We start from the raw sequence: 14,705 nt of genomic DNA on the forward strand, positions 1-14,705 counted from the left end.
TCTTAAATGTCGATGGCATCATTTTGTTAGTTCCCGACACTCATAGCTCCTCATGTCGGGAATTTTCCACTCCTTTTTCCGGAGAACTTGATGGCTTTAGCTTCAGCAGCTACCGGAAATGACCATGCTCGGTGACCGGAAGCCCCGCCCCCCTCCTTATATAAACCAAATCCAGACTTGTTGCTTCTGTTTTTGTCGTCGCTGTTGCTTGGTCACGGTTCTCCAGAACTCGAAGTTCGCAGTTAAAGAAAGTTATTTTTCGGTGCCGCTTTTAGCCGCAGGCATGGCCCAGATTAACAGCTGCCTCAAGCGGACCTTCATCGGGTTCAACTTGTTCTTCGCGGTAAGTTGGGGTGTTTTAAAAAGATCCAGAACCTTAAGGAATTAAAAGTGCGTAGTTGAAGCTTTAGTGGGTTATCGCCCTTTATTCTAATTTAACAAACGCCAACAACCAGCTTAACCGTTTAAAAACGGTCACAGTTGGAGTTTGTGGCTAAACAAATTGTATTTGATGCTAGTAATTTATATATATATATATAAAGTAATATATGCTCATTCTTAATTAATTCATGTGGTGAAGTTTCAGTTTCGTGTAGAAATTAGGACCTTCAATCGGTTCTGGTTCAAAATGTAAATTGTAATCTGATTATTGTACAGATTCGTTTTACAGTTTGTAACTCGCCAACCCTTTTTTTAAATTAAAGTTTTAATTTTTTGTCATTTTTGTCCACTTTGACTCGGACCCAGCATTAAAAACTACATTTTAACTCTTAATATGGCTTCTAAATTTTCTTTAACACTAAACCTTATAAAACAAAAAAAAAATAATGATAATTAACAGGATATTTCTGAATATTGCAGGTTTATGGATAAATAAAAAGCATAAGCTGCTCAAAAAGAACAAAATATGTTAAACTACACTTTAAAAATGTTTTGTGTAGATGAAAGTGTTCATACATGAAACCTATTACTGCTGAGTCACCCATTTCAGTATTGCATTATTATTTTTCAGTAAGACGGTGAATAGTTGTTTCACTGCCAAAAACAATTTGAATGCATTTTGCCTTTTTTGTTTTCATAAAACCTGCAGATCACGTCATCACTGTAAAATATTTCCACTGCATTTTGTTTCTTTTTATGTTTTGTACACAAGCTGCTCAATTCTAGTCGGTTCTTTTAAAAAAAGTGTGAAATAAACCAACTTTAACTTTCATTTTTAAACTTTTTCCATCTCTTACATAAAACAACCGAGCATTGCAGGTGTTTTCATTCCACTTCCTCCTGAGATGAAATACTTTTGCAAGACAATACAAGTTTTATAACTGCTTAGACCTGAGCTAAGATGGTTTCTGTTCCTTCTTTCTTAAGTACACAAAAGTTCATTCTTTTTTTTATGATTGTTTATCAAACCTGCTGGTTTTATCTGCACTTGGGTTACCTGCTGACACCAATGTTTGCTCAGAGCAGGACATGTTCAGGCGTCTGCCGCACACTTCAGCTTTGCGTTCAAACCTGCTTTTCCTGTTTGTTCAAGGAAATAGTTGCATGCTTTGTAAGGTAAGCTGTAGAGTTGCAGGTTGGATGTTTCAAAGCATTTATAGTTCCTAAGCTAACATAAATCAGCTCAAAGCAAAAAAAAAAAAAACACCTTTCTAGTGATATGCAGCATGTTTATTTGCATTTATGTCAGAGTTTATGAGCTTAAGAAGGATGTTGAAGTCAGAAGTGGGGAAGATGGATTTATGAGGGAATAAGTTTGACCCAGAGAAAATCGTAAAAGAGGTTAATCAATTTCTATGTTTCATTTTTTGTTATCACACCACAACTTTAAATATGTTATTATTTTAAATCCAAGTCACTGAGATGGTGCATTTATTAGTTTTTTGGCCTCTACAGTGTCTCAGAGTATCTCCAGTTTTCAATTTGATTGATAAATCTGGAGGAAAATATCCTACACTGACTCTGGATCATTACAGCAACAGTTTGTGGTCTGAAAAATGATGATTATCATCTAAAAGTTATTAAAACTGGTTATTTCTAAAGCTATTTTAAATACTTTGATTAAATTTGTCCTGCGAGCAGTTTATTATCTGTAAAATCTTTATTCTGTTTATGGAATTTCATTTCTAGGACATTTAATAAGCTGATTTTATGTAGCTTTCACACTAAAATTGAATTAAAGAGTTTTAAAATTAATCTTTGTCTAAAATGAATTGTTTTTTCTAGTTTGTCGGAGTAATCATCCTCAGCCTCACTATTTTTGCCCAAATCGCCACCAGCGGTGAAGATGACAACGTAAGCCCTCACACTTTGTTTATTTAGCTGGAAAAACTCAATTTGAGCTAAAAATCTAAACGTATAACTGCAGATTGAGAACCGGAGCTACGGGCTCATCTGCCTGTACATCATGGGAGCCGTCACCATGCTGCTCGGCCTGCTGGGAGCCTACGGCGCATACAAGGAGCACAAGATCTCTCTGATTGTGGTGAGTGCGTTTTCAGATGAAACGGGACGTTGCAAGTTTGGAGTTTCCAGTGATCTCATCTGAGATGTTGCATCATGCAGAGATCTTTATTTCGAAACGGAGGTCATGTGTTTATGTGACACTTTTTCAGTGAAATCGTTTGTTAAATATGTGTAAGTTAGCTTAATAACTTAAAAATGACCAGGAAGTATTCATTTGGTTCTCAGGTCAGGTGTTGTTGTGTAATTCTGGTTCAAATTGTTTGTTTTTCTTCTGCAGTTCCTGGTCTGCATGGTCATCGGGTCGTTGGTGATGATTCGATCAGGAATCCCTACCGCCGTTTTTCGTCCTCAGGTAAAATCCCTTCTCCTCCAGGCGGAGCTCCTACCTGGAACGCTGCGTCGGTGGAAATAATATTTCTGATTTGCACTCCAGTGTTAGCATAGCTAACGTTTTAGCCCAGCACTGCTTGTTGAAAACTCAGATTTGTTTTTGTTCAGGTTTAATTGTGGAGAATTTGTTGTTTTCAGACCTAATTTAATTAGAAAATGATTTTTAAAAATCACATTTGTACAAATGTTTCTTTTGCATAATCAAATTAGCAGCGCTAACTCATTTAGCAATTTAGCTTTTTGCTAACTTAAAAGTTTTAGCACACTTAGCTTTTTTAGTTTCTGCTGAATAGTTTTTTCAGACCTAATTTAATTAGAAAATGTTTCAGAAAAATCTGAATTTTAAATATTTCTCTATTTTAAGATGGAGAAAATGAACAGAGATGATTTTTCTTTTATTTTACGATTTTGCTGACTAGCTTTTTTTAGCTTTTGGTAAATGCTGTGTATTTATAGTGCGTTAGCATCAGTGGAATTAATGTTTAGCTCTTTAGCTTTAGCATTTTACTTGGTGCCCACCTCTGCTTATTGACACAAAAAATTCAAATTTGGTTTTATTTAGGATTAGATGTGCATAAATTGTTGCTTTCAGACCTATTTAAATTAGAATGGGATTTTAAAGAGTCACATTGTAAAGACTTTTCTGTTTTAAATTTGTGTCTGATTGAGCTGCATTGTGTTGTTTCTGCCTCTGAATGAATCTCTGCTGGTTTGCAGGTGGAGGGATTCCTGGAGAAAAGGTTCAGGGACTTTCTGCCTCTCAACATGGCGACGATTCCACAGAAGCACTTTGTCGACAGCATGCAGACTAATGTGAGACTCATTCCTCTTTCAAGAACTGAAGGTGTTAAAGATATGTTAATGGAGCCTCATGAGAAGGAAATGGTTCAAAAACAAGCTGCAGAGGCGGCTGACACTTTCAAACTTTTGTGTGTGGTTTGACCTCATTCACTTCTTTTCTCATTTTCGGTAATTCTGAAACCCACCGGAAACCCAAGATCTCACATGTTTTTAAAATATTCCACAAACTTCACCAGAATGACCTGCTTCAGTCTCAGTCACCACCTGTTCCTCAAACCAACCATTCAGGATTTATTTGATTAACAAAACAGGAGACAGAATGGCTCCTGTTGTTTGCCTTTCAGTCGTTGGAAAACTTTGTTCTGCCTTTTTGCTTTCTGTTTTCCTGAAGGGTGAATCAGAGTCCAGTCGTATTCATTTCTACTGAACAGAAACCAAAACCAAAAGTTTTATTCTCTCTCCCCAAGAAGAAAACGGGGTTTTCTCAAGCTTAATTCATTTGTATTTAATTAATTTCATGCCAATCTTAGAAAAAGGAATTTTTTTAGTTGGTTCATAAAGATCCAACTTTGTGGAACCAAGAATTCCACAAAAGAAAGACAAAAATATTTTATTTATTTTTTGTCATTATGTTTCAGAATATTTTTTTTATTTTTTTATTTGATTTTGAGAGCCGACGGCGTTCAGACATTTTTGGACTGAGGCCAGCTTGGTTCTTTAAATTATAAATAATTAAAATTTTCTCTACTTTGCCCAGCAGATTATGTTTATTTATATAAATATTTCGATTCACTTTAAAGCATCAAATCTGCAGAGATGTGAACATCAACCATCAAAGATGGCCGACATCTAAACTTTTAACCAAACCACAAGGTTTCAGTCAGACGTTCATTCAAAGTACATGACATACTTCCTGCAGAAATGTTTTGATCCTCCTGCAGTAAAAGGTTAATGTGAAACCAATAAAAGCTACACTCAGCTCAATGGGAACTGAAGATATCCTGCTGATATGCATTGATTAACCGATTATTAGTTCAAGCAGCTCAGCCAATGGCAATCTGATTTAAATCAGACGAGTGTGCAAAGGCAAGTTTAGAAGGAAAGTTTGCAAAAACTGATAAAGAAAATGGATGCAGTATTGAGTTTGGGGCCGCTGTGCTTCCAGGAAGCCTCCATTTCAACTCCTCTGATGTTATTTTAGCTTTTGTAGATGCTAATCTGCTGCTCCCAGTTCTAAAAACAACACTTTGTTGCCACGGTTACGCATCATATCTGTCCAAAAGTTAAAAAAAACAACCAAAAAAAAAAGATTCTGGTGGCAGAAAAGTCTGTGTTGGTTATAATCTGGATTATTTTAGTAACTGAATATTCTGACCATTAATCAGATAAAAAATTGACACGTTCATTTAACCAGTTAAAGCTTTTTTTTTTTTTTACAATATTAGGAATGCATTAAAAGATGCAAATAAACATTAAATTCCTTTTTTAAATAAGCAAGTAAATATTGTATTGCTCAAATGCAATATGTCACTCCTTCAGTGAATTAGAACAAGGTAGTTTTTTTTGTTTTGTTTTTGATTAATCGTGACGAATCCGATTAATCGTTTCAGCAGTAATCTGTATTATTCCAAACATTCCAGTTAATGTGGAGCAGCTCCAGTGGGAACCACCTCACATGTCCTGCACGGTGGTGGAGGAATGATGGTTTGTTTTGACTCTCCTCCTCCTTCTTCTGTGGTTTCAGTTGCACTGCTGCGGCCTGTTCAGCTACACAGACTGGAACGACGACATCCCGTCCTCCTGCGATTGCTCCTCTGATTTGGAAGAGGAATCCGACACATGCAAGCTGGTCCTTGGCATGAACCGCTACCCTGTGAGTGTCTGCGCTCAGATGTGATCTGATTCACATTTCTATTCGACCTGGAGCCACTCATGACTTTGTTTACGTCTCTTCCAGTTTCTGAAGCAAAGCAAGTCCATCTACAGTCAGGTGAGTAAACTGGAGCTGATTGACCAACCTGAAGGTGAAACTGATCAGATAAAGTAACTGCTGCTTCTCCTTTCCACCGGCAGCCATGTTTCCCCATCCTGATGCATTACGTCCTGCTGGTGGCCGACATCTCACTGGGGGTCATCTTCACTCTGGCTGCTCTGGCTGTGAGTTCACGCTTTGTCTCAAAAAATACACAAAACATTCTTCCAGGGAGCATTCACACCAACCCTGTTTGGTCTGCTTTAATCCAACACTGGCTTGTTGGCCTAGAAAGTTTGGTTTGTTTGGGTGTCCACACATCCTTAAAAATATCCTATTGTTTTAGAAATGCTACATATATAAAATTTGACTTTTGTAAGCTAACTTCCTAATTTAACACTCTGAAATTGGGCCTCTGTCTCTTTAAGAAGCTCAAGCTCTTTCTGAAACTCTGCCTTCAGGAAGTCGTCACAACTTGGCTCCTCTATTAACACTTTAGCATTTTTACCAGCATTGCTCTGAGAAGTAGCTCCTATAATGAGCTCAGCAGTTCCCCCAGTTGTTTGCTAATTGGTGCTGGCTAGTCTGAAGGAGCTGAGGGGGGGAGGAGCTGCGCCTTGAAGGTGGGGATTGGTTCAACCAGGCGTTTTGCACTCTTGACTTGACTCTGCTCTGGTGCGGATCAAAAAGGTTTGGTTGAAATGAAATCTGGTGCGATTCAAATGGATATCTGAATGAAAAGCGGACCAGAGATCACTCCAAAAGCAGGAAGCGGACTGCAGGTCAGGGCATTCTGGGTAAATACGACCAAAATGAATGCACTAGTTTATCGCTAGCAGGAGAAATGTGTCCTGCTAGCGAGGACACACTTTTAGCCAAAAACAAAAGAGAAATCCTCCAGACGCTGAAATCTGATGCCTCTCCATTTTTGTTTGGATTTCATAAAGAAGAAACTTGGACTCAATGTCGTCTTTAGAGGTTTTCAAGTTGCTTCCTGTAGTGGTTCTTGCTGTAGCTCCCCCATAGGTGAGGAGGGGAACAAGTTTTTCAAAAAGCTGAAAATGTAACAAATGTTGCAATTTTTAACTACCAGACCATCAGGTGTGAAATCACCTTTAAAGTCATTTTAAATCTCACAAACTACAACTTTACAACACAGTCCCTTACAAATAAGTTAAACAATCACAAATAGCTCTTAGACTTGAGAAAAGAAACGTTAAACATGTACAACTTTAAGTAGCAGATATTGTTTAAACTAAACTGTTTATATTTATGTTCCAGTCTTCTTTTGAGTCGGCTCATTAATGTAAATAAATAATCCATTAGAATCTCATCTGAAGGTTGGATTCCTCTCATGGAGACCAGGAATGTAAACAAACCGTCCCGGCTGATAAAACCTTGAGCATGCAGTTACTCTCATGCTCAAGGTTTCTGAAATGTTTCACTTTAAAGGAAACATTTGAGATCTATGTCGCATCAGGACAGAACAGGTCCTGACAGATCCTACCACGTCCTTCAGGATTGATTCTCTAACAGACTGTTCTGTGTTGGCGCCAGAGGCACCAGAAGGAACCTAAATGGATTAAACAAGAGTTAATTTGGAGTAAATAAACTTTCAGATGTACATTTAAGGTCCGAAATATTGCCCCCCCTGATGAACTCACACACAAATGATGCAATTTTATGATACAAAATGTGCATTTTGCATGTTTTTGTACTTCTATTTTGCCCCTACTGCTGGGAAAAACAGCCAAGATGCTTTAAAAACCCACCAAGATGTTTTTTTGGTAATAAACTAACATTTTTGGAGTCTGAAAATGAGTCCCTTCAAAAGCCTCCAGATAAGAATCCACATTCTGCTGGCATTGTGCCGTTACCTAGCAACCCCAGCCTGTTACCTAGCAACCTACATAGAGTTCCAGCATGTTGAGTCAGGGGGTGTGGCCAGCAGCAGCTTCTTTGGATTTAAAGTGACAGAGGCCCTAAACGGCTAAAAGTAGAAAGGCCTGAGCAAGTTACTCATTATCTAAAAATAATTGTATGCAAAAAATGTAACCAACATGATTTGTATAGGCCATAGACCTATCCTGGCCTGTTTAAGGAAGCATAACAGGTCACCTTTAAGAGTTAATTCTGAGTAAATAAAGTCACAAATATCACGCTATGATAAAATCATGCAATAAATGACCATAATAAAAACATTTAATTCTTCATCTTCCTCCTCATGGTTCAGGTTCTGGGCATGATTCTGTCCTCCATCATGATCCACCAGCTGCGTTATCCCAACAGAAGCACCGCCGTCCTCAACGTTCCCACCATCTTCATTCCAGGACCACCAAAGTACCAGGAGCTGCAAAACGATCTGCCCCCTCCCTACTAAATGAGCACTGCCACCTTTCTGTTATGCTTCAGGATGTTTTTCTTCTTCTGCCGTTTCTCTGACTGCTTCCAAAGTGCCTTTCATTCCTCCAACAAGGGAGAAACTCTCCAGAGATTACTCTGCACCAGCTTTGAAAGTTTTATTTTTAAACCATATTTTACTCTTTTTTTTTTTTTTGTATGTTTGGTTTTAATCGTCTTTGAGAGTTTTAAGAAAAATAAGATATTTACTTTCATCTGTTTCTAAATCATCATGCAAAAAATTATTTCAACAAGTTTGGTTTACTGTCGAGTAATAAAAGTTGGGAAAAAGCCATAAGATATTTTCATCACAAAGAAGAGTTCTAACCTAATTTAGGTTTTATATATTAAACCTCTAGATATGCAGATTTGTGTTTAATCAAAAGCAACTTCCTTGCACACTTAATGCTCCTAAAGGAGCTGTTTAAATTTTATTTTTAATAACGAAGCTTAAAAAGTGACAACGAATGTAGACGGAGTTCTGTTTGGATTTAAAGGGAAATAAAACTATAAAATAAAACGATGTTTATGGTGTTTACTGATTAAAAAAATTGTCTGACTACATTAAAGCAATTTGCAGCTCTGAAGCATAAATGGTTGTAAAAGCAAAATGTTCTCAAAAACATCGAGTCAAAAATCTGCAAGAAAAAAAATCTAATCTAAAAACAAGAACCTTCCTGAATTCTAAAAGTGAAAAAAAAAAACTAAAGGTTTTTTAGATTAATCTCAGAAATCTTTGAAAGTTTTAAACTTTTAAAACTCATAAATTTCAAAGTTTTTCTTGGAAATCTCAGCATTGCTTGGCGTTATCTAGCAAATTCTCAACTTTTCAAGTTAAGAATTGCCATTGTTTTTCTAGAAAAAATTTTCAGGCAATTTTTTTGGCTTTTGGAGATCATAAATTTTAAAAAAATTATCTAGAAAATGTTTTAAATCTCAAAATTACTGAGCTTTTTTCCTCGCAAATTTTCAGCATTTAGACCTAAAAAATGTCTTGATTTTCTTTCTAGGAAATTTATTTTTAGATTAATCTTAAAATTTATGAGCCTTGCGTATTATCAGTGGTTATGGTTAATAAAGTATGCAGCAGTGAGTGTGTGAGAAGATAAAAATGATAAAGGACACAAAATCACAAATATTTTAATATTTTTGTTCAAATATTAAAAAAATTCAAATGCCTGATCTCAAATCTTTTTAATGATATGCATGTTAATGGGGGAAGTTTTCCCAGCAGAAAAAACCCAAAATCCCATGATCTCTGTGTATATGGGTCAAAGTTTTCCGTACGTGACATCCAAACCGGATATCCGTTGGGGTTGATCTTGTTGGTTTTTCAAATCGGGAACAGGGAATTGGAAATTCTGGTTTCAAACGTTCTCAAACATCCAGAGGAGGAAGCAGCTGGTTTGGGGATTAATAAACAAATCTGGGTCTGTTTCCTTAACCATAGTATGAGTTGTTGCTATTAGGCAAACATGATAAAGTTCTGAACTGTATGATAATGAGTGCTACTAAAGTTGGGCAGAAATGGTTTTATAACGCTAACATTTTAAAGAAGAGTGCCAAAACAGCTGAAAACCAGTGATTTATTTACTTATAGCGCCATCTAGTGGACAGAAGACTCACAAGAGCGCTAAGAGGCCTTTTCTGAACTAAACATTACTGAAAAAATTTAAATAATGTATGTAAAAACTCAGGTATTTCAAAGAAAAACATTGTAATGGTATGTCATAACCATGAGCTACATTAAACAATGTTCTTCTTCCTGAAATGGGTTTCCATATAAACTGTATTCTGTTAAATCTGTGTTTAAAGTGTTTTATCTGATTAAGCACCAAAATGCCATGGAAACCTATGAAAAATGCAATTATCCAAGCACAGTTAGGGGGAAAATTACTCACTCGGGTTTACCTTGTATAAGATGAGAGCAAAGACTGGAACACAGAGCATCCTGACTTAGATTTAGTACATGTTTACACCCAAAAACAGATGTGCAAAAATATTCACCAGACAGACTGAGAACTGACTTCTCCTTATCTGCACTTCTTATAACTGCAACTTGCTCAGACAACATGAACTTAAATTATCCTTTACTAAAACAATTATTACTAATTGTTAAAAGTAGACATACTTCTACACTCTAAGTACAATGTTCCCTGAAGGGAAATGAACTTAACTGCTGATTTTCTGTAGATGGATAAATATTAAGGTTTTTCAAGATATTAAAAATTATTTTAGATGTCTGGTTTGCAGTTTTTCCGCCATCAACCTTGACTTTTCATAGAAAAATCTTTAGCTGTAGCAAATAAAGAAATCTTTGGGATATTTAAGCATGAAAAGTTGGTTTTAGCCCTTACCAACATTCATATTTTCCCCCAATTAATAACTCGTATAATTTTGAAAATGCCGATTTCTATCCTTTAACTTTATTCCGGTCGCTCGCCAAATCTTAGGGTAATTTTTTTGTTACACCATCGGCAGCCATTTTGTTTTTCTTTTTTCAGCGACGGCAGGAACAAACCAATATCGATTCTTATAATTATATCTTAGTTTACGGATAAAAGTAAAAGCTAAAATGTTTTGTTAATCGAAAATGCATGTTTATGAAATATAATTATTTTAAACAAACAAGTTTTTAAAGAGTTTTTCAGTGATAGAACAAAGGCGCGGGCGCATTTTAGCACTTAAGCTAGCATAGCTGTAAAGGTAAGTTGAGTTTTAATTTTACATTAGAATAAAACATTTTTTTTCGTATTTCTTGCTGAAAAAAATGTCATGCCTGTAAGTTTTGTTTTTTTACATTTTATCGGGCTCATAAAGGGCTAGTTGATAACCGTTACTTCAATCAAAATGAAGTATTTATCGATTTTCTTTAATGATTAAAATATTTCCAACACCAGAAAATGATGCCGTTATTGAAGATTTCTCCTCCCCTTCCTTCTCTCTCCCCTCTCCCATCGCCAGCCTCCACCTGAGCGTCATCTTTCCTCATTATCTCCCAGACACGGATGAAAAGAACCCGTCTCAGTTCGGAGCCGCCACCGCCTCCACCACCACCTCAGACCGGCTGTTCCTCCGTCGCTCAGGCCGCTGCAAGAGGACACTGCAGGGCGGGGAACGAGCGGTAGGAGCCCCGGCGGCGGTGCTACGACGGCTGCTCTCAGCGTAAACAAGCCTCTTCTGCTGTCCTTGATGTTCCTTGACAGCGCGAAGAGGAGCTTCAGAGAGGCAGTTTGTTTGAATCTGACCCTCAGAAAGGCAGCATGAACCGCAGCAGAGGAAGAGGAGAAGGTGGCTTCTTCACCATGTTTTTCTCGCTGTGTTTAATTTGGACACAGCTGCTGATCCCAGGTAAGCGTCTGCTGGCTGCATGCTGCCTCAGACATCAAAACATTTAGCTAAATAAATGTGTTTTCCACAACCTTCTGAAAAATAATCAAGAATGCTATATGTAGATCCGACACTAAATTAATCATATATCTATGCAGTTTAGTTACAATGTGCTTCATGATGGGCATTTATTTATATTTTGCAAATGGACTGTATTTGCTGTCTGTGAAAGCAATATATATAAATATCCTGAATAATTGTAATATTTGTAAATAAATTGTTTCCGTACTATAATCCATAACATTCACAATCTAACTGGTTTTGTTGTGTTAATGCACACCAGATGTGTCAGTTAAAGTGTAGCTTTAAAAAGGGAGAATGAAATGTAGTATTTTTAGCATGGAGAGATATTTGAGTCAGCTGCAGAAGATGCCAGCATCCCCACTGCGTCTTCAGGGGCTGTTCAGTGATGCAGTTCCTGTGTGAACGCCTTAAATCTGAATATAGGTCAAAGTAGACCTTCATACTGAGTCCTCATAAAAAAACATAATTGACACAAAAAGCATCTTTTATTTACATGAGCGATGAGACGTTAATCTCAAAGGATGCATTAATTCATATCTAGAAAAACTGAGCTTTTTTTTTTGTTGTTGGCGGAAACAGTTTTTTTTTTCTCGTAAAAACGAGCTTACATCTGGATAATAGTTGTAGTGCGTTTGTAATAAAGGGTTTCTGAATATTTTAAAGGTGAATAAAAAAGAAAAACAAAATAGTATGCAAATCTGATTCTTACAGACATAAAAGATCAGTGGTTGTGGCCAACTTGTTGTTTATTTTAGTCAAAATTGACCCAATCTTTGGAAAATTAATGGGTAAAAAAATGATCCTAAACTGATGCAAAAAACAACAATTAATTTAGTTGTGTTGTAAGCTCTGGTAAAGTTTTTATTTTTGTTTCAATCCATTAGTTTTTAAAGGTTTCAGAGAGCTGGATGTTGTCTGTTTATTAGTAGAAAATAATAGTATCAATAGTACAAATTAATTAAACAAAAAATAATTTTTGTTGTTTTAATTAGATTTTTAGTTTTATGTGAAATGCTACCAAACTAGTGGAATAACGTTTTATTTTTATTTTTAAGCAGTTATGAGGCTAAGCCTAAAACTGCTGCTGTGCAAGTTACTTAACTGGTGGTTGCTAGGTAACCAAAGTTGGGGGGAACTTGAAACTGCTTATTACCCAGCAGGTTGTTGCTAGGCAACCAAAGAGTGAGTGAGTTAGTTGGTTCCACCAACCTAGCCTGGTTTAGTTGGCTAAAGTCTTTCCTCTGCCTTCATCCCCCAGAAAGCTGGATCAGAGTCCAGTGAATATTCACTGTATTAAATGTTCAATCAGATGTATTTTTTAATTGTTATTGATCGCAAAATATATGATTAATTTATTATTCAGGCCTAGTAAGAATATAAGAGTATCAATAATTAACCTCACAAGGAGCACCAATTCTTCCTCAGTAGAGTTTTTTTCTCTACTGAGAAATATATAAAATATGCAGTTTTCTTTTGTATATTTAATTCAGGGCTGCACAGTGGTGCAGTTGGTAGAGCTGTTGCCTTGCAGCAAGAAGGTTCTGGGTTCGATTCCCGGCCCCGGTCTTTCTGCATGGAGTTTGCATGTTCTCCCTGTGCATGGTGGGTTTTCTCCAGGTACTCCGGTTTCCTCCCACAGTCCAAAAACATGACTGTCAGGTTAATTGGCCTCTCCAAATTGCCCCTAGGTGTGAGTGTGTGTGCATGGTTGTTGCTTGCATGCTTTTTGTTGCCCTGCGACAGACTGGCGACCTGTCCAGGGTGACCCCGCCTCTCGCCCGGATCGTTAGCTGGAGAGGCAGCAGCACCTCCTGACCCCACTAAGGGACAAGGGTGCAAAGAAAATGGATGGACATTTAATTCATAATGATGTTAAATGTCTTAGATTTGACTTATAAAACCTGCAGAAACCCTGCAAGGTTACTGAAAACCGTCTGAAACGCTCAGTTCTTTATTCTCATCTTGATCTTTGAGACTAGTCTGTGTTTTTTTTCCTGTCAGGCGTTTTCCAATGTTGGTTTTGGTCATCTGATGATGACTAATTCCTGCTGTAATTCCCTCCTTTAGGCTCTCACTGTGTCTCCGGTGTTAATCTGGGTCTTCAGGTTCACTCTGCTTCAGGAGGAAAACAGCTGACATGTTTTATCCTGTGCTACAGTCTCGGTTCTGGCTGTTTATTTAATTTCTGTCGTCTTTATCACAGTGTGTTTGCCTCTGGGGCGATTTAGCTGATTAGATGGAGAACATTTGATTAGTCTGTCGTGGTCAGCAGGTCGCTTTGACAGAGAAACTGGGAGCCAAATTCTGGTTCTTGTGATTGATGATTCAGCTGTGAGGCAGCAGCTGTGATGCTGATTACATGAGAGGAGCAGACTGAGCTTCCAGCATTTTCTACACAAAACACTCAACCAGTCTGCCTCTTCTCTGCATTTGTGCTAATATCGGAAAGCAGATGATTATTTCAGCTGTGTGACAATAACAAAAGGAGAAATCCAATATATAATCTCAAAGGAAAAGGAAATGCCTCACTCTATTTGTCTCGTAATTCACTTCCAGCCTGAACAGAGGCATGATGGTTGCTGTCCAATCAGAGCTCACCTCAGCATCCTGCATAGCAACCAGGACGCTGTCGTTAGGTAGGAAAGAAGGGAGGAAGGGATGGAGAACGCTGAGTCAGGTTCACAGCATCTCTGAGGAGTTAAATGCAGATTTCAGCTGTTTTTTCAGCCAGAAAAGGTCAGAGATATAGAATTTATTTGGCTTTTATGTAATTGCAGACATTTTGAACCCAAGCTATTTAATTCCTGCCCCATCTGTTTTATTTAATTTGTTGCTATCCATTCATTTCTGCTTGTCAGGCTTTTACATAATTCAAAAATTGATTTCAGGAAAGAAAAATCTGCTGTCAGAGGAAATGTGACAATTTAGACAAATGTCAATGGAACCGTTTGTGTATCATATATACCAATACTAGAAAATTCCTGCAGAAATTTTAAAGGGGCATGCCAAAGTGTGCCCGTCGGCTTTGAGCCAGTGTTTTTATACTAAAAATTAGCATTAATGCTAAAGAAAGCTGCAACGTAGTCAATAACCTGTGGAGAGGCAGAAGCATGTAGAATAATCTGTACTTGTACCATTCATTATGTTAAAATTGATGCATATGCTAAAATTAGCCAATATGCTAATGTTAGCTCAAATGCTGGCAGTAGGATGTGGAGCAACACGACCATGTTGTTTTAATTTTACTACTCTATTCAGTATA

The 14,705-nt window shown here is 37.2% G+C and overlaps 1 protein-coding gene across 2 annotated transcripts in view; it reads left to right on the plus strand.

The window, feature by feature from the left end:
- Positions 1-160: 160 nt before the first annotated feature.
- ptprr (protein tyrosine phosphatase receptor type R) overlaps positions 161-14,705 on the plus strand; it is a 45,481-nt gene continuing 30,936 nt past the window's right edge. Inside the window, exons 1-10 of one of the 2 annotated variants that reach the window (XM_008400842.2) lie at positions 161-343; positions 2,227-2,295; positions 2,369-2,485; positions 2,744-2,818; positions 3,574-3,669; positions 5,402-5,530; positions 5,615-5,647; positions 5,731-5,814; positions 7,863-10,735; positions 10,994-11,380. In XM_008400842.2, coding sequence (XP_008399064.1) covers positions 11,293-11,380 — 88 coding nt within the window. In that variant the 5' untranslated portion in view covers positions 161-343; positions 2,227-2,295; positions 2,369-2,485; ... (5 more) ...; positions 7,863-10,735; positions 10,994-11,292. Of the gene's footprint in view, positions 344-2,226; positions 2,296-2,368; positions 2,486-2,743; positions 2,819-3,573; positions 3,670-5,401; positions 5,531-5,614; positions 5,648-5,730; positions 5,815-7,862; positions 11,381-14,705 lie in introns of both variants that reach the window. The other variant, XM_017302892.1, reaches the window with a different exon arrangement.

The sequence above is a fragment of the Poecilia reticulata genome, linkage group LG23 (assembly GCF_000633615.1).
Source record: "Poecilia reticulata strain Guanapo linkage group LG23, Guppy_female_1.0+MT, whole genome shotgun sequence".
NCBI lineage: Eukaryota > Metazoa > Chordata > Actinopteri > Cyprinodontiformes > Poeciliidae > Poecilia > Poecilia reticulata.